This window comes from Tinamus guttatus, unplaced genomic scaffold (assembly GCF_059628265.1).
Source record: "Tinamus guttatus ecotype Peru unplaced genomic scaffold, ASM5962826v1 Tinamus_guttatus_pri_ptg000646l, whole genome shotgun sequence".
Lineage (NCBI taxonomy): Eukaryota > Metazoa > Chordata > Aves > Tinamiformes > Tinamidae > Tinamus > Tinamus guttatus.
Window position 1 is genome coordinate 421239 of NW_028289180.1, and position 23429 is coordinate 444667.

General features: G+C 43.7%; 1 protein-coding gene across 2 annotated transcripts in view; it reads right to left on the bottom strand.

Annotated features, from left to right (window-relative positions):
- The window catches only part of GSK3B (glycogen synthase kinase 3 beta), a 122440-nt gene that overhangs the window by 5377 nt on the left and 93634 nt on the right, over window positions 1-23429 (bottom strand). Inside the window, exons 8-11 of one of the 2 annotated variants that reach the window (XM_088535783.1) lie at window positions 19088-19183; window positions 9409-9447; window positions 7117-7303; window positions 1221-1319 (exon numbers count right to left, since the gene is read on the bottom strand). In XM_088535783.1, coding sequence (XP_088391909.1) covers window positions 1221-1319; window positions 7117-7303; window positions 9409-9447; window positions 19088-19183 — 421 coding nt within the window. The remainder of the gene's footprint in view (window positions 1-1220; window positions 1320-7116; window positions 7304-9408; window positions 9448-19087; window positions 19184-23429) is intronic. The other variant, XM_088535784.1, reaches the window with a different exon arrangement.

A 23429-nucleotide genomic window follows, 5' to 3' on the forward strand; every position in this document is an offset into this window, starting at 1 on the left:
CAAGTGTACGAAAGGAACACACCAAATTTTGAAACACCAACTTTGCTTTTCTCCAAAATTCGAAGCACATCAACTGCACAGGCTGCATCTCTTACTTGCTGGTACCACTGCTTTTTTTCTACAGAGAGAACCCTAATTCTTGGAGCTGGCTGTGTCCATGCTGGGCAGAGCAAACCCCATGATTAGAGGCTAGCATAAGCACCTCAAAACACAGGCTACTGTTTGACAGACCAACCCGCAGACACTTTCCCGCCTGCTTCCTGGACACTTCCATGCCGGGGTTTCTCCTCACTCAGTTTCTCTCACACTAAGCCCTGCTGCCTCGGGCGAGAGTCACAGCCCTCTGCAAACAGGAGCAATGGGCATGATACGACATGGATGGCACCCGAGCAGCGCTGCCTTGCCCTGGGCTGCCCGGGCCCACTAACGTGTGACTGACCCAGGGTGAACGCCATGTGCTCCTGAGCCACCTCCGCCACGTCCCACGGTGCCTGGGGTTTCCTTTGGGAGGCTCCAAAGTGAGCTCGCGTGAGAAACCTAGCACAACGCAGCGTGGCTACAGGCCAGCAGTGAGCTTCTAAAGGTTTCTGACAGAAATGAGAGGGAGAGATGGAGAAAAAAGTTGTTCAGTGCTGGACAAAATCATGCGCCGAAAGGAGGCAAGAGCAAACTCAGGAGGAAGCAACTGCAACTACACAGTGGGGTAGTGAGTGCACTAAGTGAGCTCCCAACAACACTTTTCTGTGTGCTAATGCCTTCCACGTTGGGGAAACCACCCCCTCTGCAAGCTCCACAGAGGCTACACCTACTGATACAGCCATTTCTTTCTTTCCAAGACACCACAACTCCCTCAAGCTTAAAAAGTCGGAGTTTACACCTCAGGGGCTGAACCAATTCACAAGGATCACTTGCGAATCGGGCATTTTATTTTATTTTATTTTATTTTAAATGGAAGCCTGAGCGAGAAGGTCAAAGGTGACATCAGAAGGTGAACTCCGAACGACCAAGGCAATGATTTACACGAGCACAGCCCAGGTGGCCGCCACTAACCTAGCAAGTGCGTGGGGAGGCCAGGATAAACCCTTCCTTCCTTGCTTCCTGCTCACCCTAAGGGTCTCCGTGGCTCAGGGGCCGGTTAGAGAGGGCACGTGACCAGAGAGGGAATGAGGGAGAAGATGGAGGGAGGGAGAAGGAGGCGGCAGGCGGGGGCACGTTCTCACCTGAGGCTGCTGTAGCGTTTGTAGGGGTGGAAGCGGCAGCTTGATTCCGGGCATGAGCAGGGATGAGGATCGAAGCCAGAGATGGGTTACTTGACAGTTCTGGAGGGGAGGGGGAACAAACAGAGTTATTAGCTCATCGTTCATGGAGAAGCCCGCGCGCACGTTTCACCCCCAGCCTTGCTCGGTCACCGCAGCCTCAGATGACACGCACGGCCGCAGGCCGCAATACCTTTTCTTGTGTGCCTAGGAGCACGAGGAAACCGCAGGGGCATCTGGCAAGGAAGCGGCCAGAGCAAGACTGTCAAAACTACGGGTAGCGATACAGACGAATTATTTCCCAGGGAGGAAAGCAGCTTGGGAGCTGGCAAAGAACTGACCGAGCCTGTTCCTTGGAAACAGCTTGAAAAAAAATGCCATTTCCTTCACAAACCTTCTGGTCAGCCTAAAGGAGAAGGGAGCTGCCACAGCAGCTCCAAGAGCTCCAGGGACGCAGCTCTGTGGCTGCCTCAAGCTGTCCTTTCCATGGCCCCAGGAGCGAAACCAGACCTTGGGGCCGTCTCCTGGAAGCCAGGAAGAGGTGGCATCTCCTTTAAAAGCACAGGGAAAGGCAAAGGGAGATGAGCTGCTTTGCTGTCTAATATAGCCCGACAACAAAGTAACACAACCGTTTTTTTCTGAAGAGGTTAGCCAAGGAAAAGAAAGCCCTGTCTTTCAGGCTCCGAATACTGCAAATACAGCGTGTAGCAGAACGAGAAGCGGGCACCTCCAGTACGCGCACGGCAGGACGAGGAGCTTGGCGTGCAACGGGGCAGGGCTGGCCAGGGTCCTGGCTCTCTCGGGGCAGCTGGTGCCCCCCAGGAGGTGAGATAGAGCCGTGACAGGGCCACTCCTGCTCGCTGGGAACATCCTGTGGAAAGGATGCGACTGGCCCGTGTGGGGAAGGGGGGACTGACAGCGTGAGAGACTTCCAAGGTCGCCTGCAGGACGCACGAAAGCAGACACGTCGCAGCACGAGACCTCCAGGTAAAATGTGCTGCACAGAAACCAATCCAAGCCATGTCAGCGCAGGAAGGTTGTTTACACACAGTCTGATTTCATGAATTCATTTTAAAAAGCCTACTGCTTTTCTTCAACACAAGCTTTAAATTCAGGGCCTGCAAGCATCAGTTGCCTGTTTGGTGATTTTTTTTCCTCCTTCAAGTTAGCATTAGATGTATCGAGAAGAACTGCTGGGAAGGCAAGGTGGGGAAGGCTCTCACTTGTTTACGAGTCCCTTATTAATATGTATTTTGAGGCTGTACTTCTGCACTTATGACTACAAGTCCCAGTCAAAAGTGAAGTTAGTACCTTAGCAACAGCCTATCGGACCACTTGTGTAACACTGCGTTCACATTTAACCACACTTAGTCCTTCCAGAAAACTTCCACACGCAAGGCATTTGTACAAATATTAGCCCTCAAATCCGTAACAAAACCAAACACACTCAATTTTACAGAAAAATACCCTGAAGAAGTATGTCCCCTCCAAAGCCAGTGCTGAGCAGCAACGATACACCTGTAATTTAGTGCTGGTTCTGTCTTGGCTATCAGCTGCTCTGTACCAGAAAATGTTGCTCCTTTAGTATTTTCTCCAAAGCTGTTTCAAAGCTACTGGGGAAAACCTGCTGCTTACCTCATTTTGTCCTATAGTTTACTACCCACGTGGTAATATGAGACTACTGCCCCCAAAAAAGCAGAGATAGACTGTTGAGGAAAGAAAATAAGGTTTGTTCCCATTGGTGCTATGCTATATAAACTGACTGCACCACTGCAGTCAGATCGCCAGGGTTGGAGAAGCACCTGCTCTGTGAGGACAGCATCATTGCAGTGACACTTGGCATCTGTTTGGATTGCCCCCATGCTTTCATATCATACTGCCAGAATTACCTCCTTTCACAGCACCAGTCTGGCACATACATGGCTTTTTTTTGTTGCTTTTAAGGCAAGCACAAGTTTTTCTCTGAAGCTACCGTAACAAATGTGAACAGGCACTAGAAGGCTGACTTTGTTCGCTTCCCCACAAATCTCACACTTTCTTGCTATGACAGTCCTTAAATTCAGGATGCTCTGAAAGTCTCGGTGATTCCTTTAGAGCAGATAAATTTGGACAAGAAATAACCAAAGCAAACTTAGCTCTTCTGCCTGATGTTTAGTCAGAGCTTTTCTTTAAAACTTGCTTCATTTTTTTGTTCTTCCCGTCTTTGTGGCTATCACACCTGGGGGGATCCCTGTGCCTCAGTATTGAGGAACAGGTCTGATCTCCGGTATCTGCAGCCCACTGGAAGCGTTGACCACCATCCTCTAAATTCATTCCAATTATTTGAACAAACTGCTGAACTGTAGCCTGCTTATCTAAACAAACTTAAAATTCAGGGTTGTGTCAATACAACTGATATTACTTTGGACACAAAATCTTCTTGCCACAGTTTCCAATACTGTGATGAGAGAACACAGCAGCCGTCCCAAGCCCTTTAACAGAAGGGCACTCCTGTTCACATGGGGAAACGGCTTTGGCTTTCTCCTGTCCCTGGCATGACTTTTGCAGCCAATCTGCAGCTCCAGTAAGGAGCAGGAATCAAACGCTGTGGTTTTCATGGGACATCAGGTTATCTTTATTCCATTCCTCAAAAGCAGGGCAATACTTTCTCTTGAGAAATAGTTTGTGGCTTATTTTACTAGTGGGTGCTAGGAGTAGTGAAATATCTAATATAATGATAGCGAAAATAAGTTTCGTATCGTGTTTGCTCTGGCAAAGTAACCAGCTTTCCATGTAACTGAAATTATTCCAGCAGTTTCTCTGCAACCTAAGGGTGTGCTGAAATCAGCACAAATTTCATACTTTTCCTTTCTTGCCCACTCCATTTGCTCTAAGCAGAAATACTGTGCTAAAAAAAAGAAAAAAAAAATGCTGGATGGCATTCAAATGGTCACACTAACAATTTCTCTCAGACTGAAAAAGGTTAGAAATGAAAGTATCACAGCTGAAAAAAAATATTAAAATATTTTTTATTGATTAAAAACCTCACCAACTACAAGGTGTTTGTTATCAAGCAGCACAGCATCCAGTTCTAAGTGCTGCATCACAGAAGAGTTTTACGGTCACTAAGGGCTAATGTGGCACAACAGTGACATTTGGGGGTCCAGCACAATTATTGACCTACTATAAGGCATTTAGTAAATGGCAGACATTTCACAGATTGTTTGAAAATTTAGCTTCTAAGAGAAAATTGCTTTCTGCTCAGCTCAGGTCGAAAAGTCAGTGAAATGCAGCACTCTGGCTCCTAGAGATACCTTCTTGGGCGGGGGAGGGGGGGAAGCTTTGTTCAAGCCCCAATCTGCATGTAAAGTTGGTGTAAATACTAATAGAAGTCTACAAGCAAGAAGGAGAATGATCAGGCATCTGTATGCCCCAGGACTACTACTGGCAATCAGTCAAAAACGTTATCTTGCATATATTCTCACTGCTCTTTTCCTAGGCTCCATCTGAACAGCGTCACTGCCCAGATCAGCAGGTTTGGCTTGGCAGGTTATTTTTGAAAATGAGTCTAATATATTAACAATCGGATTTCTGTATTGTTTCTAACAGTTTTGCCTTCCAGCCTTCTGCAGCTTCCTTGCACTCCATGGATTTCAGAACATCGAATACAGCCAAAAAAAACATTATGAAATTTCGTATTGCCTGATAAAAACAAATGCCTTTCAAAACAGAAGGGCACCTTTCAGTACTTTCCAAATCACCAAGATGACGTTATTACCACCTCTGATTTCCAGTGACCTGATCTATTTCCGAATTGCGATTTCTGTGCAGGACTGGCAAACCAGACAGGCCTCTGGGCAACCAGGCTTAAGCGCTCCGGCCAGGGACAGGAAGGTCCTTGCTTATCTTGAGGACATAATCAGGACTGCTGCCCACACAAGCTGCACTCCTACACATCTACCAATCATAAAGGCGTTATAATCATTGAGCTGAGCACTCAATTCTTTTTTGATTGTTGATTTTGAAAGTTCCAGCTTTTTTATTTTTTTGGCGAGTTTGGCTAATCATCTGCAAGAGAGTTCATTTCAAAATGCAACAATGGCCAGCCTCTGCCCTGCTTTCCCTTTTTAGGTACTAAAACTGGCAGCTACTAATAACAGAAACCTTGGATTTCAAGGAGCTTCCTCGTCTGGAACCAATTTGTCTTGCCATTCCCATAACTCAGTGTGCAAGAGGAGAGCACATGACCCCTCCACGTGGGTGTGGGACAACATGTCACTGAGGGTTGGTTAAAAGATGACAAATCGGAAGCTACGAATTTGCCTCAGGATCAGGGTAGCTTATCCTGTAGCCTGCACTGCCTTGACAAATTCCCAATAAATACGCATCTATTTTCATCTATAAAGTTTTAAAAGCTTTCATGTAGAAGATGGGCCTTACGCTAACATAATTAAAAATTACTAAAACTAAATGCATTTAAAAAGAACAGGGAATGAGGGGAATATTAACATATTGGGATCAAAACCATCTTCATTATTGGACATGGCCTTAGTGTGGGGAAAAAAGGGCGATTCCTGAGTATTATAACTGATTATTATATAATATAGTAGGACATTTAATATAACACAGGGGAAGTGACCCCAGGCTGTTTTCACAATACTAGCAACACCAGCAAGATGCCAGGAGACCCTGTTTTGCAGGTCTGTTAAAAACCCTAATCTGCTCCCATGCTCGCTCCCCTCAAACAGGAGAAGGCCCCATGCGCCTTACTAAAACTACCTTCGGGGGGAGAAAAAAAAAAGAAAAAAAAAAAGAGTTTTTCAGGGTATACACATCCTGGAAATGTTAAAACATATATTAATGAATACTTGCTTCCTTCAAGAGAGTGATTCAAAATAACCTAAAAGTTTGTGCTTGGGCAGTTTAAATACTATTTTATATACAAGCAGCTTAGTTGCAGTTACTTTTATAGCTACTATTATTAAAGAAAAGGGCCCCATATGTTCAAGTGCAGTGTTGTGTTTCACATCTTGGCAGATGGGCATTGCATGTACTGAAGTCTGAAAAATGAGATTGAAGCTAACTGAACAAAAAGTTTTTTTAGACTTTCAACAGCAAATGCACATGTATCCTCACACAAAAGGTGAGAATTAGGAGCTAATCACTTTTAAAAAATGCTGTAAAACTAATTACTAGCGAATTTGTACACCACACTTCTCGCGTTCTCCATCTTGGCAGGCAAAACTGTACCAGCTTTATACCTCTGCCTTTGCGAAAGAATACAGGAACGGTTTTAAAATTTGGTACTGACTTGGCTTCAGATAAAAAAATATTGTTTGTTCCGTTTCTAAATTACCGAATCAATATAATGCCAGATGAACTGTGCAGCACATAAACCTAAATACCAAGGCTTCTTTAATTTAGCTCACTTTTAGGGACAAAATGGGCAGCAACACTGCAAACTTCTCTGCCAACCTGGCACGCACTACACCTCGCTATAGCGTTTCAGCCATGAAGGTGCAGAGACATCTTTAAAATGACAAGCTAATCCCCACGATTCGCTGCCTGTGGGATTTCACACAAAGCCAACAACTGGCTTGCTTGCACACACTAAACTGCAACGCAAACTCGTGCAATCAGGCAGTAGCACACTTCAGCCACCCAGACTAAATTCAAATCGAAGGCACTGCCTATCTGAAAATCCCACGGCTCACTGCTCCAAGTTCCTTTTTGAGCTGGACGGCTGCTTTCACAAATGTGCAATAACCTCAGACCTGCTTAGAGATTTTTACTTTCGAGGGAGTGACACCTGCATTACAGGGATCACTCATCGTCCCAGCGCTTCATCCCAAAGGAGGAATCCTCAGCGCCCACAGACTACCTTGAGTGGTGAAATTGAAGAGTGCAGGTTTCTCTCGCCCATTGGGTAACTTGACGTTTGGGTCCCGTAGTTCATCGAAGAAAGAGTGTGCGCACGCCTCCAGCGGGGTCAGGCGGGCCGTGGGGGTGTACTCCAGCAGACGGCTACATAGCGCAATCGCTTCTGGCGGAGTGCGGGGCCGGAAGACCTGGAAAACAAGCAAGGGGAAACAGGCTGTCTGGCTTCGTTTCTATTCTTCGACGATCAGAAGCAAGTCAGAGCAATTAAACCTCTCACTGCCCAGCAAGTTGGAATAACCCGATGTTTGTAATCAAAGGTCTCCAGTGAGGATGGGAAAATCCAGCTTGAGAAAGGGTTAATTGCAAAGTCTTGCACTCGGGTGAAGGTGCAATGCCAGCAAGAAGACTTCATGAGAGTGCACTCAGAAAAACAAGTTAAAGAACAAAGTGGGGAGAAACTCATTCAAAAACCATGACAAACACGCAGGTGCTATCAGCCATGCATATGGGGTGGAGTGATGTGGCAGGGAGTAAGGTTCAAATGGGCAGGATTCACTGGATATAGAAATTGCATTGGGCCTGCTATATCTGTATGCATGTTTTTAATAGTGGCTGAAGCCTTACTAACACTGACTTCTGCAGGCAGGCAGGTCAGATTGTTGCTATGGAGGCTGCTGCTCAACTTTGGAGAACAACAAGGAAAGCAAGGGTGGGGTGCAGGAAACGTCTGGCTCTAATTTGCAAGTTACTCCTTCCTTGACCTTATTCTGGCAAGTCATTCCCATAAATTTATTGGGATAGCTCCTGCACATTTGGTATTTGTAAGGACAGCTGAAAGATGTGTCAAGAGAACCAACTGTTTCCTCCTAACCATTTTTTTTTCCTTATGTGATTACCAAATGGGAGTTCACAGCACTTCTTCACCAAAGCTGCATTTCAAACCCCCACGAATAGCTCTACACACCCCAAATCACACCCCCGACCTTCCTCAATACATCAGAAGCTAAATGCAAGTTAATCATGTACATGACCTAGGTGACCTCTTCGAGCACTGCACTCTCCTTCTGTTACGGGTAAAATACAGGCTGGGGAAGACAGAGTGAGGTGAGGGAGAGTGTTAAATTTCTATGTGAGCACTTTTGATTAAAAAAAAAAAAAAAAAGAGCTAATCCAAAATGCTTCTGGCACCAGTGCAGGTGAGCCCAAACCACACAGCACCAAGGAACAAAATTAGTGCACGACATACTAACTAATTGCAGACCAGGCACCAGCACAGGCACTGTGTAAGTAGCTATTAAACCAAAAGACACGTAGGCTCTCATGAAAGAGATTAAACAACAAGGCTACTTTGTCTAGAAACTGCCATTTTCTCCCCTTGGTGCCCGGCTGCCTCTAAGGCAGCCTGCGCTAACTTGTGTGGCAGCCAACACCGGACTCCTGGAGTTGACAAGGGAAGGGCCGAAGGAGCAGCGCTCACTTCTCACGGCAGCTTGTTGGAAAACGAAACCAAGGGAAAGGTTTATCACAGAAGGTGACCGTGCTGGCTGAGAAGTGGGGCCGCCGGTCCGTGCCAGTGTTCCTCCACATGGAGAGGTGGCCTAGGCCGCTCTTTGCTGCCGCGACTTGTCTCCTCCAAAGTGTGGACTAACGGCCCTGGTCACAGCCTGGCCGCAACAAAATGAAGGACTATCTCCAATTAGAAAACAAACGAACAAAAACCTCAAAGAATAATAAAAAATATCAAAATTTTTACCTCTTGGTAACTAGCGCAACCAAAAGCACAGTTTGGGGTAAAAACACAGAAGCTCTAACACTTGCTTTTTACTCTGAGGTAAAGCTACTGAGGTGTTTCCCTTATACCTTTTCTTCACTGGTGATTGAACAGGCTTGATTTACTAAAGCGTGAAATGAAAATGCTTTACTCTTAGGGGTGGTTTTTCCCCCCGCTCAGGGCAGCTCACATTTCAATCACTATGCAGATTTTAAAAAAGAAAAAAACAATCAAACAGGAAAACCCTAAAAACCACCCCAAAAACCTTCCCACAAATTCAAAAACAAAAATCCTGACACATCTTCACCCCCGCCCCCCGCATGAGTGGTGATTAAAACACGAAGTGAGTTACAGATCTAAACCTGGCTAATCTTTATCGCCTTGTGTTAAATCATTCACCTGGCCGCTGCCTCAAGGATGCAATCTCAACTCTGACTTTCCACTCCTGGCATTTCTCTCTCCTTTTTTTATTTTTTCCTCAAGGCTAGGCCTAATAGTTTGAAAAAACGTTTAAGTACATACCCGTACTCCTGAGGTGAAATGTCCTGTTCCTGACGAGTCCTAAAGATGATAATGCAGTGAAATAATCCAAAGAGGGGGAGTCAATCCAAAAGAGAATAGTCCAGCAAGGAAAAATATATCCAGTATTATAAGAAATCCATGGTGTGGGGGACACAGAAAATGTTTATACAATTAGAAACTTTAAACATCAGTCTCCATAGCAGCAAGTCCAACTTCACCACAGTGTATGCCAAAAAATTGATTGTGCAATGGTGAGGCATAGTATAGAAACATTTCTATATTAAATTTATGTTCCAATGCCAGTGCATTTACTAAAAAAAATAATAAAAAAAATTGAAATCAAAACTCTAACTCGAACTAAAAGGGTAAGTGAAATCCCCCATCATAAAGAATTTTCAGTCCTTGGTCATGGATATAAATGGTGCCAAATCAGTTTGTCTCCATAGGTGCATCCCACTTGTCAACCTTTCCCAGAGACACAATGTAAACTTTTTTTTTTTCTGGAAAAAAATGAAATCCCTAACAATTTATAATTTGTGCTGAAAAGAAAATAAAAATCCATATTTTGAAATTGGGTTTTTTTTTTTTTTTTTTAATTTGCGTGAGCTACGAGTGCCTCAGGCCGCCGCGGATTATTCTCCATTCTGGATTGACTTCCCCACCAATGGATTGTGCTGGCTGACGTGATCTCTTTAGGATGCTTCAGGAACTGGACAGACCACCTCAGGAGTGCGGGTATGGCCTTAATTGCTCTCCAGCGTTTTTTCCCCCTCATACCGTCGCACCCTTGACTTTTCTTTTTTTTTCCTCCTTTCTCTCAATCTGCCTCCCCTCCCCCTGCCCCGCTTTTGAGTAACACACTAAAAAAAATAAAAAAAAAAAATAAAGAAAGAAAGAAACGAAAGAGAAAACCCTGTGCCTTTTGGCTCTCCTACTTCAACACAGTCCCACCAGAAATCCTGCCCAATTCGCCCACCGAGAACTACACAGGAGGCCGCAGCACCAGGAGCTGCCGCTGGCCCCGCGGCGAAGCAGACCTGCCGCTGGCGCGTGAGGACGGACGGCAGGACTTGCCCTGGGCTGCGAAGGCCTCTCTGTCCCTCCGTCCGGGCGAGGCTCCCGTCCGCCGTGTAGTTCTCAGTGAGGGAATTGCTATTTAGTCAATAATCCGCGGATTCTTTTTAGTCTGCGGACTAAAATGTAGTGCACGGACTAAAATCCGGCCCATCGGAGCGAAGTCTACCTCAGTCTAAAATACACCTGGGTGAAAGCAAAAAGGAAAATAAAAAGGAAAGAAAAAAAAAGGGGGGGGGTGCAAATTAAAAAAGCTAAGTGCACAAAGTAAAGTGTTTGGGCGGACTAACGTTTAGTATGCAGACTAAATATGGCCGGGCAAAATGCACAGCAAGTCCACAAACAAAAACAAAAATAAAACACTGACAGGAACTTTTAAAGCAATCAAGTACCACCCCACCTGCGCAGCAATTCATTTTTCTAAAATGAAACAAGACCTTTTTGTAAGGGCTATTGGCCCGCACGAGGGACTGAAGGTTCAAGTTTTCATTTTAAAAAATGAACCTGTTTTGGAGATAAACAAATGCAAAATAAAAGCCTTTACACCAAATACTCTTCAAGGAAAATTTGCACTTGAATAACTCAAAACCTCTTGTTTCTGCAAAGCAAAGGGATTTCAGGCAGAGACCCAGGCTGCAGGTTTTTTGGATGAGTGTCAAAAATCTCTGAGTGATCACGTAAAATGGAAATACCGACTCATCCAAAACTATAACTTTTTTTTTTTTTTTAATTATTAACTCCTCCTCCTCCCCCCATATCCCAGTGAATCTGTATCCCACTGCCAAGCTGAGCGAGGGTGCAAGTCCTTCCTGTGTTCAGGCATATCAGAGATGCTGCCTCTCTCCTCATTTTCTAAGCTATGCTGCTATCAGTGTGGCTTTTTTAATGCGAGTCCCTCCTCATTATTCAGGAGCTACCACCATCTTCAATATGTTTTCAGAATAATTGCCAAGTTTAGACACCTCTGCTATGCCACTCTTCCCATCTCCAAACGACCTAAATTCAGATGAAGTCTTGGTACACAAGCAGAGCATTTGCCTTTTATCTTCCTAAGTTACAATAGTTACTATTGGCCTTTTCTGAATTTGAACATATTTCTGCATTGTAAGATAAAGGATGGAAAGCCCAACCTGCTCCTCTTTTGTTGTGCTCACATCAGCATTCAGGTCCCAAACAAGACCATGCCGGGTAAGGGCCGGGCACTGTTTTAGCAAAAAATGCCTGGACTGACTTTCATCCGTGGCCATTCTCAGACCAGACTTTTCAAGCTCAACACCGAGCTCCGTCTCCTTGGCCTAATTGAGCACCACAGCCAAAGCTGCCCAGCACTGCGCCAAGGTGCTCTTCTCACTGGCGCATGTTAAAGGACACGATGTCGCGCTCCCCGCTGTGGTGCGCCTCGCGTGCCTCCTGCAGATGCTGCGCTCCGCAAGAGAGCAGGGGCTTCGTAAAATGACATCTGTTGCTAACACATCAAGTTTATGACACCGCAGTTAAAAATTTCCTCACCAGCCTCAGAGACTCGTATTTTGCCAAGAACCACCCACACCGCCGATTCAGGCTGACAGTCTGGGCACATCTCTCTTTAGTTTGTAAGCACATTTTTGACGGCATATGCCCCAGACTGGGAAGGAAGGTGATCAACTCTTTTTGGAAATATTTCAATATTAGGTAACGGAGAAAGCTCCTCCCTTCAATCAAAAGCTGGCCCTGCTTCCCGATGATCAAAGCTATCAGACAGCGGACATGACCCTTAAATCTCTCTCTCTCCTTTTTTTTTTTTTTTTTTTAAATACAATCACACAATACAATTATGGTCACTTTAGGACATGAAGCAATATTTCAATTGCACAAGTTTAACATACTAAGTCTTAGGGTAATCAAGACACATACATAAAAAAAAAAAAAAAAAAAAAAAAGAAAAGGAAGAGACACACATGCAAGACAGCAATGCTAGTACTGAGCTTCACCTAACACAAGGCAATGTGAAGCTAAGGCAGAGGCTCTGCCCTTGGAATAAACCTTGTTTCGAGAGTTTGAGAACTTCAAAGCAGGTTTTCTGAAGTACTTTGCTATTCTGAAGCACAAAAAGCTTACTGCTATTGGGAGTAATTTTATATAACCCCCCCCCTCTCCCAACTTACTTCTCTGATTAAATCTACCTCCCTCCTGTTTTTCTAAAAAGCATCACAGAAATAGCAAATGCTTTGCCGGTCCTAAAAATCCCTGGCAGGTGGCATTTACACAGACAGGGAAAATGAAATAAAGACAGAAGGGTTAAGTGGCTCACAAATGAGCCAACACTGAGCTGGGAACAGAACCAGAAACCTGTCTCCAAAGCTATGTCTTGTTGAGACCACACACTTGTTACTGAGCTACTACCATTGAGGACTTGGTGAAACTAGAATGAGCTAAAATTTGTTACCCTGTGCATGCCCTGCATCTCTGAAGCGCTGAAAGAAGGCAACAAAGCTAAGCAGAACTAAGCAAATTCTTCTCGGAGAGTACCCACCCAGGCATATCTACAATATCTACCTCTGTAAATTACCTAAGCCTTGACAGGACAACCACTCTCAACAACAGCTTGGACAGATGTGTTGCAATGCCCTGACAAAACAGACGGCACGTTGCGGAAGACATGTCAAGGTTATCGCATGATTTCTGTAACTGCATTGATGCAAGCCCTATCTCAATATTCCAGGAATGCTAGCGCAGTTGTTGGTAAGCAGCACTTTCTTTGCTGCATTCAAATTGAGCAGAGGCAGGTAATTCATTACCTGGAAAACGTGGGTTCTGTTCTCATGAGCTAGCCGGAGATAAGAGATTTACTCTGCCAGAAATCACTGGGCTTAGAAAAGGAGCTGGGAAACTTGAACTTGCCAAATTTTTCTGTTGTTGTTGAAGTCGGTCTCCAGCAGAGCTGTTTTCATTCTTTGTTTGAAAAGCCATTACACACCCACTGAAAAACAGGACGATCGCGCTCCCAGGAGCGACGTGGGCGCGCGGCTCCACAAGCTACACGGGTCCCCGCGCCAGGGCGCTCAGTCGACCCTGCTCCCAGCCACGCGGCTCCGTCTGTTCCCGTGCCCAAGCACTTGCACTCACTGCTGAGCGGCCACGCCAGATAAGAAAGCTGATGCAGGCCCCGAATGCTGGTGTTGGTCTGGACAGGAAGATTTTTGCAACAATGCAAACATCAGCGCACAGGGGAGGAAACACGCAGCCAGGAGCAGGAGGGCAGGCCTGCTTCCTGATTAATTTAAGCCAATTATGAAACTGCACCCAAAGATCTCTCCAGTCTCTGCTGTACCTTGGCATTCCTATAAAAAGTCAGGACCCAGTCTCAGAAAAAAGAGTTTTTGTTTTTAACTTTAATTCTAAGGTGAGTATATTTATTTCTGTTGAAAGAATGTTAATTTTCTTTTGTCATCAGCTATAATTACAAGTGACAAAATGAGCTGTCCATTTATCCATTTTATTGTTTGGTATTCTTCCTCAAATCTATAGTATGAGCAGGCACTTGGAGGCATTACAAGCAAAACCATCTGCCTAAAACCCAGACAAGAACCAGGAGGACAGAGGTAGCACACAAGACATGAAAGTGTGTCTGGAGGGAGCAAAAAATGCCTATGAGAGAGACCAGACCCCAGGTACCAATCCCAGAGTGAGGAGGACACAAGATTAGCTGCTATGACTGGAAAAAATAAAACAATCAAGGTCCAGCCATCAGTATGGTAAAATGTATACAAAACGTACACATACATACACAAGAGATATTTCGATGAAGTATTTACCAAATATTTTATAAAAATTCTCCACTTTATTTCTTGAAAAAAACTCAAAGACAAAATCCAAAGCTACTTGTAATACATGACTGTGGTTCCCCACAACCCTCAACCTGTAACCAGGACGGGCCAATTACTTTGGAGCAGTTCCCGAAGGGATATGAGCTAGAGCCTGAAATTTCATCTTCAACCCTGCTTCCCTCTGCTACAGTAACTGAGCTTGGGGATATGAAGCCCTTCCAACAGCAAAAAAATGTGATAGACAGAAAGCACTTCAGGAAGTTGGAAGGGACCCTCCCCTCTTCTGCTGTGATGTGACAGATGTGAAAGCTCCATGGAGGGAGGAAGCGCCAACAACCTTGGCAGTGTCACCAGGACAGGAGAAGTATGAGGGCCACTAAGCAGTGGGACACTAAAAGACACATGCTGCACAACTCTGGGAGTAGAAATTGATTCCCTGTTTGCACAGTGGAGACAAGGCAGAGACATTAATGACCAACTGGATCAGCCTTGGCTGATGCAACCTGTTGAGATGTTCTGCTGTCATGAACCATGGCCATGCTTGCAGCTCAGCAGGTAAGCCAGCTTATGATAGTGCCCACTTGTGACAAAAAAAAGTGGAAGGGCTGAAAAAATATAGGGTCTAAAAATACATGGTCATCTCAGCCATGTAGAAGGGGCCTAAACTACGTAAATACCTTACATTTACTGGCAAATTACTCAGATGAGAAGCTTCACTAGAAAGGGTGACGGAAGGAGGGAAGTGGGCGAGAACTGGCACGTCATGGGGTGACTGACACCTTTCTGTGCAGACTGTCTGGGAAATAATTGTGCTTGGGTCTTTGTTTTCATAGCCCAAAGGGTTTGAAATATGCAGGCAGTATCTGAGTAATGCCAGGATATCGGTCTGCTGTAAAGGGCCCATGATAAGCAATGCAAAGTTAACAAACCTTACACATTTATACTTTCCCCAGCTAACTGCCCCACTCTCCTCCAAAAGGGCCAATAGTTTAGGAGAAAGCTAATCCCGCAAAGCACGACTTCAACAACCCTATCGAGTACCCCTTGCATTAAATCTCAGATTTTCTTTAGCTTTCTATTCTCGTGATTATAAAATACAGATGAAACTTGTTTGGAAGATGAGAAACAAGTTTAAAGATTAGTAGCAAAGAACTGTTTGCTTTCAACAAGTAAGAAGGCTCAAGGAGTTGAAGTGTCTGAAATACATAGAGCAAAACTCTAATCTTGTAAAAACAGCAGCAAATCCTTTAGAAAAGGTAGCAGCTTTTATTTGACTGGCTGATACAGACGGAAAAAAGAGGGCAGACTTTCAGACACAAGCTAAGTTGGAAGATGAAGTTGCGTGTCCAAAGGTCTGTCCATTTTTTCCAATTGTATGAGCTGTGCCCATAAAAGATATTGCCATCCCTTCCAAACCTTGCTGCCCTTTCAACTTAGTGCTATTTGCAGATCAAGGCAGACAAGCAGTGGGATGCACCTCCGTGAGTACAAACTGGTCTATATTCCGTGAAGACCAAATGAAATCTGGTCAAAAACAGCTCAGTTACTGGATTAAACAGCCCTCTACTATGAAGAGAAATGCCAAAGAAGAATTTAAAAAAATCTCCTAATGGAGAGGCAGTGGGAGCAGGGGGAAGTCCAGTTAAGAAGAAATATTCCCAGAAATTTTAGGTTTTCTTTTCTTTTAATAATGAGCGATGCACTGAATTATGCACATGACCAGTAGAAACATACACATGTGCTTTGACAACACAAGACTATGCTGAGGGATTGAGGCTGTTCAGTGCAAGTGCACTTTACCCTCAAATTGCCAATGGATTGAAAAAGATCAGTCCACAGTGTAATCTCACATTTTTGCTGCAGCACAAAAATACTTCTAGGGTTATCTTGAATTCTCTCCTAATCTAAGGCAAAAGTGCCTTGTTAATTTGAGATATCTTTTGCCACAGTACTTCATCATATTAAATACCAATACTGTCTACAGATGACATCAAGGCACTTGTTTTGAAAACTCCAAGCTACATGTGTGAAGGCTGGCCACAATTTTTAACAAACTTTGCACTCAGAAACCCAATCAAAACCTCAAACTGAAATCTGAGAAATTATCTACCTGGATGGAGTTACCGTGGTCAATCTGAAGCAATTTCTCCAAAACTGAAAAAAAACCCCCAGAGGCCTACCACAACAGTAATCATTCCTATTCATCTCACAGACAACAGCAACCAGTTCACAATATTACTGGGGTATTCAGAAAGAAACAACCAACGCGTCCCTCTGCAAAATACCCAGAGAGTGCAGGCCAGAAACAGACACTTCCAACAGAAGTCCACACCCAGCATCTCAGATGCAACCCATAGGGACTACAGCTTCCGAGAAGGTCCTCATGTTCAAAAGCTGACAGCAGGTAGTGACTAATATTTGCAACAATGCTTTCTCAAGCATGTTGAGAATTGCCTGCCTGCAAGGTTTTCATGCAAAAAAAAAACTACCTTCTAATTGTCTGCTGGGTCCTCTGGTCCACCAAAAAAAACCAACCAACCAAACAAAAACCCACAACCAAGCCTTCTAACTGCTGTAATATCCAGCAATTTATTAGCTTACATGAACAAAAAATTGTGCTTTGGGGCCTGAATCTTGTAGTGTTCAAGTCCTGCAGACAACTACCTGCCACTATCAGTGCTACCTACCCTGGCACTCTAGATGCATACATTGTTACAAAGAAAAACATTGGCACTTTCAAAGTTTGAGCCTTTCCTTGCCCACTCCTTACACTGGGCCTCTACAACTGCCCCAGGTTCTAATCATTCTTTTCAGTCCTAAGATACAGAAACTCCAAGATGAAATGCATTCCTATGTCTATGCCATTAGATTTTTTATCAGTACAGCTGGTTGAGGAAGACTAGTTCTATATATCACTGCCATTTACTTAAATCTTTCACCGCTGGACACCAAAATGTTGAAAGAAAAGAATTTTTAGAAGGAATACCATGGGAGAATGAGCAGTATGACCAAGACCTTACCGGATAATCCAATTTGTTAATTTAGCATTTGAACAGTAAGAAAAGCACAGATCTCATAAGTATAATGTACCCCAAATGCAATAACCTTGACCAGATGCTATGCTGCACACAATCGGTGTGAGGAAGAACTGGCTGCAGACTAGATGCAGAAAAAGCAGCTAGGCTGCAATACCGCTCTCAAAAATCATTGTTATGTCTCCCAACTCCCTGTGGTTGACTTGGTTCACTTGTAATCTATGGAATGGGGAGCAAAAGCACTCCCTTAGGTATAAAGGACACAAACAAAGGAAACACACGGTTTCTCCATGAAGCCACATTTGCCAGGAGGACAGCAGAGACACGAAGTCCATATAGATAATTCTTAAGACTCCTCGTGTGGAAGATGAATTGTAGAGATGTTTAACTTGTATATTATGGACCATCTCAGTCCCTCTATACCATCGCATATTTATTTAAACTCCCTGAACGCAGGACACCTTCACAGACGGAATCCAGATGCAACGCTAGAATTCACTGCTATAAGGCTTTGGGTTTTATCTTGTAGCTTCTACCATGATAAAATTTGAAACAGAAGAGACCAACTGCCAGGGATTGGGCCTAATTTCCCCCTCTTTCCCGTTAATGTAAGATATTAAACAGCTTTATGGGATTTACTGACCTCTCAGACTATTGCAAATCACTTAACCAAGCCATAGCTAGCCACCCAGATACGGAAACCAGGGATTAATAGAGCAAAGGAAAATAGAGAGGCACAGAGTTCACTGGAGAATCTATCACAAAAAGTAGCGGCTCGAGGACACGGCCTGGCAGGTACTTAGCACATCCTTGGGATGTTATCCTAAAGACCCACAATTACCGCTATGCCATCTGGCTGTAGAGCTCTCTGCCACCATAGAGGATATTGGTCCCAGATGTCTGAATAGGACATATGCTGCATTAGGAATGCAACACTTCTATGCATACACTCTGTTCCTGGTAGAAGAAAACCTAAGCTGTTAAGATATGGTAAGAATATATGGTGACTATGTCATGGTTTCCCAAGCAGCATACCAAACATATTAACTACCTGTGCTTCAATTGCTTAAGACTCAATATTTAACTTATTGCACTCCCAAGAGGCTGATTAAATGATCAGCTGTTACCCTCAAATATCCTTCATTCCTCCACACGTGGAGGATAGAGGACAGCTTAATTGTGTGGCAATATATTTATTTTAACGCTGGCAGTTTCTTCTTTGATCATGTTATGATAAAGTCAGTATTTGCTGCAGTAGTGTCTCCTTTTGAAAGGTGGATGACAAGAACCGTCTTAAAAGAAACTCCAAGAAAAATGACACCCCGCCCCGAACATATTAGACTGCAAGTATAATTATAATTCATGAGAGAAGTAGTTAGCAAAGTGACTGGCAACCATTACTGCTACATTATGTAATAGCATTATACAAGTGTCGCACACATCAGTGGAACACCCTCTAAATTGCAGGTGATTTTTGTGCACACTGAAAGTTGTATCATGACAAGGTTTAGGTATATTGCAATTTACTACAAAAATAAAATTAAAAAAAAAGGAAAAAGAACTCTAGAAAACATCAGAAAGTAGACCAACAGTGTACTGCTTCTATATCTTCCTCCTTACCTACATCAAGAGTTATTGGGTCCACAGCTTAGTTAAAGGCACCCAGGTTAGACTGAAAGCCACCAAGAAACTAAATAATCAAACTTAACCCATGAATTTTTACTTTCAGCCCATGTCTTTATTACTCAATTCATAAAGACTCACCTTAGTCCATGGATGTGCCTTAATCTGAGGGAATTTGAATTCAGTATAGTTTGGATTCATTTCTCTAATTTGCTCCCTTGTAGGCGTCCCCAGAACCTAGGAGAAAAAAAAATGTTTACAGGTACTTCACGTTTTCAGATTCACATGATAAGCACAGTACAACCTATTACACATGGCAACAATCTAACTGAGGTCAATCTGCACAGCTCTTAATTTAAGAGGGATGAGAACAGAACATTTTACAAAACTTTACTGGCCTCTAGGCTGCAATTCAGTTCATGCTCCAAACCAAGAGTCAAAATTTTAATTCTCTTAGACTTTGTCATGAAATTCATGACTCTCTCAAAGTTAGTAATACTTCAAGAGGAATGAGATTTCACTTTAATTAGAATGTTGGAAGCCAGTACTGCTGAACACCTTCAGAGCTGGTATCTCACTGCATATGGCTGATAAAGGATCAGGCCTGTGACACAGACTGCATTTTAATAGCTATTAACAACAGCCCCCTGATGAGATTATTAGAAATGGATGCTTCTCACACACATTCACAAGAAAAAAAGTAGTCTAAAGCTAACCTGAAAGTATCTATAACATACACCCGCATTTTACTGTTATAAATTTGTACTTCTCATTCTCAGAATCTGCATGACATTATTTATGCACATAAACTAGTAGCTGTATCAGAGATAAAACACAGTTGTACATCGCATTGGAGGGGTGAAGAGGTTTTGAGAGGATTCTGGAAATCCTTTCAGGGCATGAGCAGGACAATATGGCATTAGGACTTACTGTTCAGTTAGCATTAGCCTCCCCATTTGATCATGCTACAAATTAAGAACTTCAAAGAAATTTAAAAAAAAAGCCCAGTGTTAGCAGGTTGCATTCAGCTGCTTGGTATTCTTTTGTTCTACGGAGAAGACCAGAGCAGAGGGAAGGGGTTCCTCTAACCCAAGCTCACATTCATCTTGCACATAGCAAGGCCATAGTCTTGTCAGTCTTGCATTGCATCAGACCTCTAGCTATAGAGGGTGTTGTTAACTCATAATCCAGACTGCACTGTCACAATCAGAAAGCAACACGAAACATTTCGCTAGCACTCTACCTTATGATTCAACAAAGAAGTATTTTGCTATATATTCTGGTACTGGTGAACATTTTCATTTGCCAAGTGCCACCGTCCAGCAAATGCATGCAACTAAAAAGTTACTGCCAGATATTACGAAAGAAACTTGCTATCTCATTCTGTGATTTAAAACATGAGTCTCGTTCTGTGATTTAAAACAGGAACTGCAGAATACACACGCATGCAAACTAGCAACCTAGGAACCTTTTAAATATGCAGCAGGGGGAACAAAAAGGGCAAATGAGGAAATAAACTCCCAGTCTCTCAGACAAGTGTATCTTGGATAACAGAGTTATCCTCTGATGAGTTATACAGAAGGAATGATCACGTAAGTCCTACCTTCTGAGCACTGCTCGGGATTTTAATCCCAGCCACTCTAAAAACTAAGGGTCACAGTTAAAACTCAGAGATCTTTCCCTGGGCCTAAAAACACGACATTTGTCAGCTAGTAGAAAATGGGGTGTTTCATGGGCTACCCTACATTTCACTATTCTTTTTAGCAGGGGAGGAGAGGGAAGCAGACTACAAATGTGCCCTCTCCGGGCTGGTTTTCCGGCAAGCTGCTCCGGCTGCCATGCTTGGCAGCGGCTCCAAGTAGTGAGCACCAAGCAGGGAGCCGGCAGTGTTTTCTGAGCCTCCCACTTCTAAAACACACAGCCGCAAATGATTTTCAGCCCACTTCGGGGCTAAAGCCATTTTTAAAACCTCAGATGTTTTTCGGATTCAATTCACGTCTTGAAAAAATTACAAGCAAGTTGCGTTGCTGTATCACCATTTCTCGTTATGTTCTAAAATTTCCTTGGTATGAACAGTTGCTGTTTAAAAGGAAGCACATCTTCTTTCCCCTCCTCCCCTCCAAAGTTTGGAAGTTCAGAAGGAAAGTTTTCTTCAGTAACTTTCCTAAGAAGGAGCAAGGATTGTGTTTCTCATAGAGCCGGAATTCAGGAAACTGGCTCATTTCCCCCAGCTGCTCCAAACACAGGGAGAGTACCTTTAGTTAAAGGCTACTGAGAAGCCTCAGAGAAAATTCAGCTCAGAAAGGTGAGCAGGGTTACATGGGAGGACCCACAGACAACCCATGGTTCCCAAAACACACTGAAGCTCCGCAGGATGGCAGGGAGCAGATCCCGTGTTGAACCTGGAGCGCCGGGGATGAGGATATGGAGGCAAAGCTCAGGCACGAACCTCGACTCATTCACCTGAAAGGGCCTTTGCTTGGCTGCTGCTGTGCCCCAGGGTGACAAGAAAGGCAAAAACGCGCTGCCAGCAGCAGCAAGACTGGGGAACGGGAACATTTTATGCTCAGATGAGCTCTTCTAGGAAATGAGAGTCATACTTCCAAGTTCTTTTTTTTTTTTTTTTTTTTTTTTTAATGTTTTGGGTTTTTTTTCTCCTTTGTCTTTTCCTTTCATTAAATGAAACCAAAAAGGTGTATTCTAATAAGTTGCACAGATTTCAGCACTGTCTCCCAGCTACCAGATGTATAGTCCATCTTCCCTGTTCTCAGACAGCCCCAAACAGGACACCGATCTAACCCTCTAAAGAACAAACATTCCTGCTTTTGGTATTTAAAATAATAGTGGAGGGAGTAGAAATATTATAGCATAAGATTATCTATCCAAAATCCCACTTTTCTTGGTAACCCTGAATTAGTGTTTTCCTTGATTTTTGCAGTGCTCTCCAGTTACGTGACGTTCTGAGAGGCACTAAATTTGAAAGACTTCTGGGAAGAGGTGGGAATGGAATGGAAGGCACTAGTGTTTCTCACAGGTATCAATCTTTTCAAACGGGAAAAACTTCAGATGTGAAAAATGACCTTGCACGTAGCCAGGCCCATTTCAGGGGCAAAGCCTTACACATGTGAAGAAAGGAGCTTTCTGAATTTTCCATACAGGGCAATTTTGTTAACATCACAAAGACCTAAGGCTTGCCTGAAGAATCAGTATAATCAGGCAAAAAGACGCTTTGCAGCCTTCCTAAAAGGTGGCACCACACATGCCAAAGAAACTAAACTCCATAAACCATACCAACCAAACATCATAAATATTGCTTTAAAAAAAACACTTGCCTGCTAAAAAGCTGAGTTGCCAGAAGCAGGCAACAGCACTTAAGGTATCATGAAGGCATAGGAAGGAAGGTATAGGAGAGGGATCGTGTTTGCTAGAAGAAAGGAAAGCTTGACCCTTCCGTCGTATGTGCACTGACACGCATAATAACAGCACAAATTGAAAACTGACCTACATTATCGACTCGAGCGTGATTATGTTGTTCTCTCTAGCATGAAAAGCTTATGTTACTGCACTCTGGGTGCTTTCGAATCATGCTGAACGCAAGCAGATTGGGACACAAATGAAGAGGAAAGAGAAGGACATAGGAAGAAGGAACTTTAAAGAATCCAGGAATTGCAGATATTAAAATGAGATGGGAATTTCAGCGAAACTGACAAATTTAAATCAAGATCTGGGAAAAAGTATGGGGTAAGGTGGCAATCTATGAAATTGTGAGAGTCTTGCACACAGGTGGAAGAGGTCGTAACACTGTAGCAGCCAATGGGTAATAAATCCAGAAACACTGTTTGCTGCATGATTTTTACGTTGTACTTCATTGACTTATGTGTATATTAAGAATAAATTCATTTGAGAACCGTGCGGGTAAACAACTATCATACTGTCCCAAAAAAAAAAAAAAAAAAAAGGACAAATAATCCCTTTTAAGAAAGATCACATATTTTACTGCTATTTCTGTTTGAAAAATCCAAAGCAGCAGTAAAAAGTGCAATTTATAAAGGGAAGGAGGGAGGGAGAGAGGGAGGGAAGGAGGGAGGGAGGGAAAGAAAAAAATCTGTACTTTTTAGATATGCTTTCTTTCAAAAACACACTCTCGTCAAAATGACAGCCAACTAAATATAGAGACGTCTCCCATCTGCAAATGCAAAGGGAGCTATACACTAGCAAGGAGAAACCCCCTGTGACTGCTGACAGGACTATAACCGTTCTTCAGCTTCTGGTACCACCTGTCAGCCACCGCTGGAAATGGCCAGCTGCATTAGGCAGAGGAAGAGCCAAGTTGTGATATGGGATGGGGGGCACAGCAAAAAAAGCCCTGCCAGAATGGTCCTTTTGGGAGCAAAGGGGAAGGACGTCCTCGCTGGCCCGGGCAGGCATTCAGAAGCCAGTCTCAAAGCAGCACGGCCGCTCCGGGCAGGACGGTCTCCAGTAA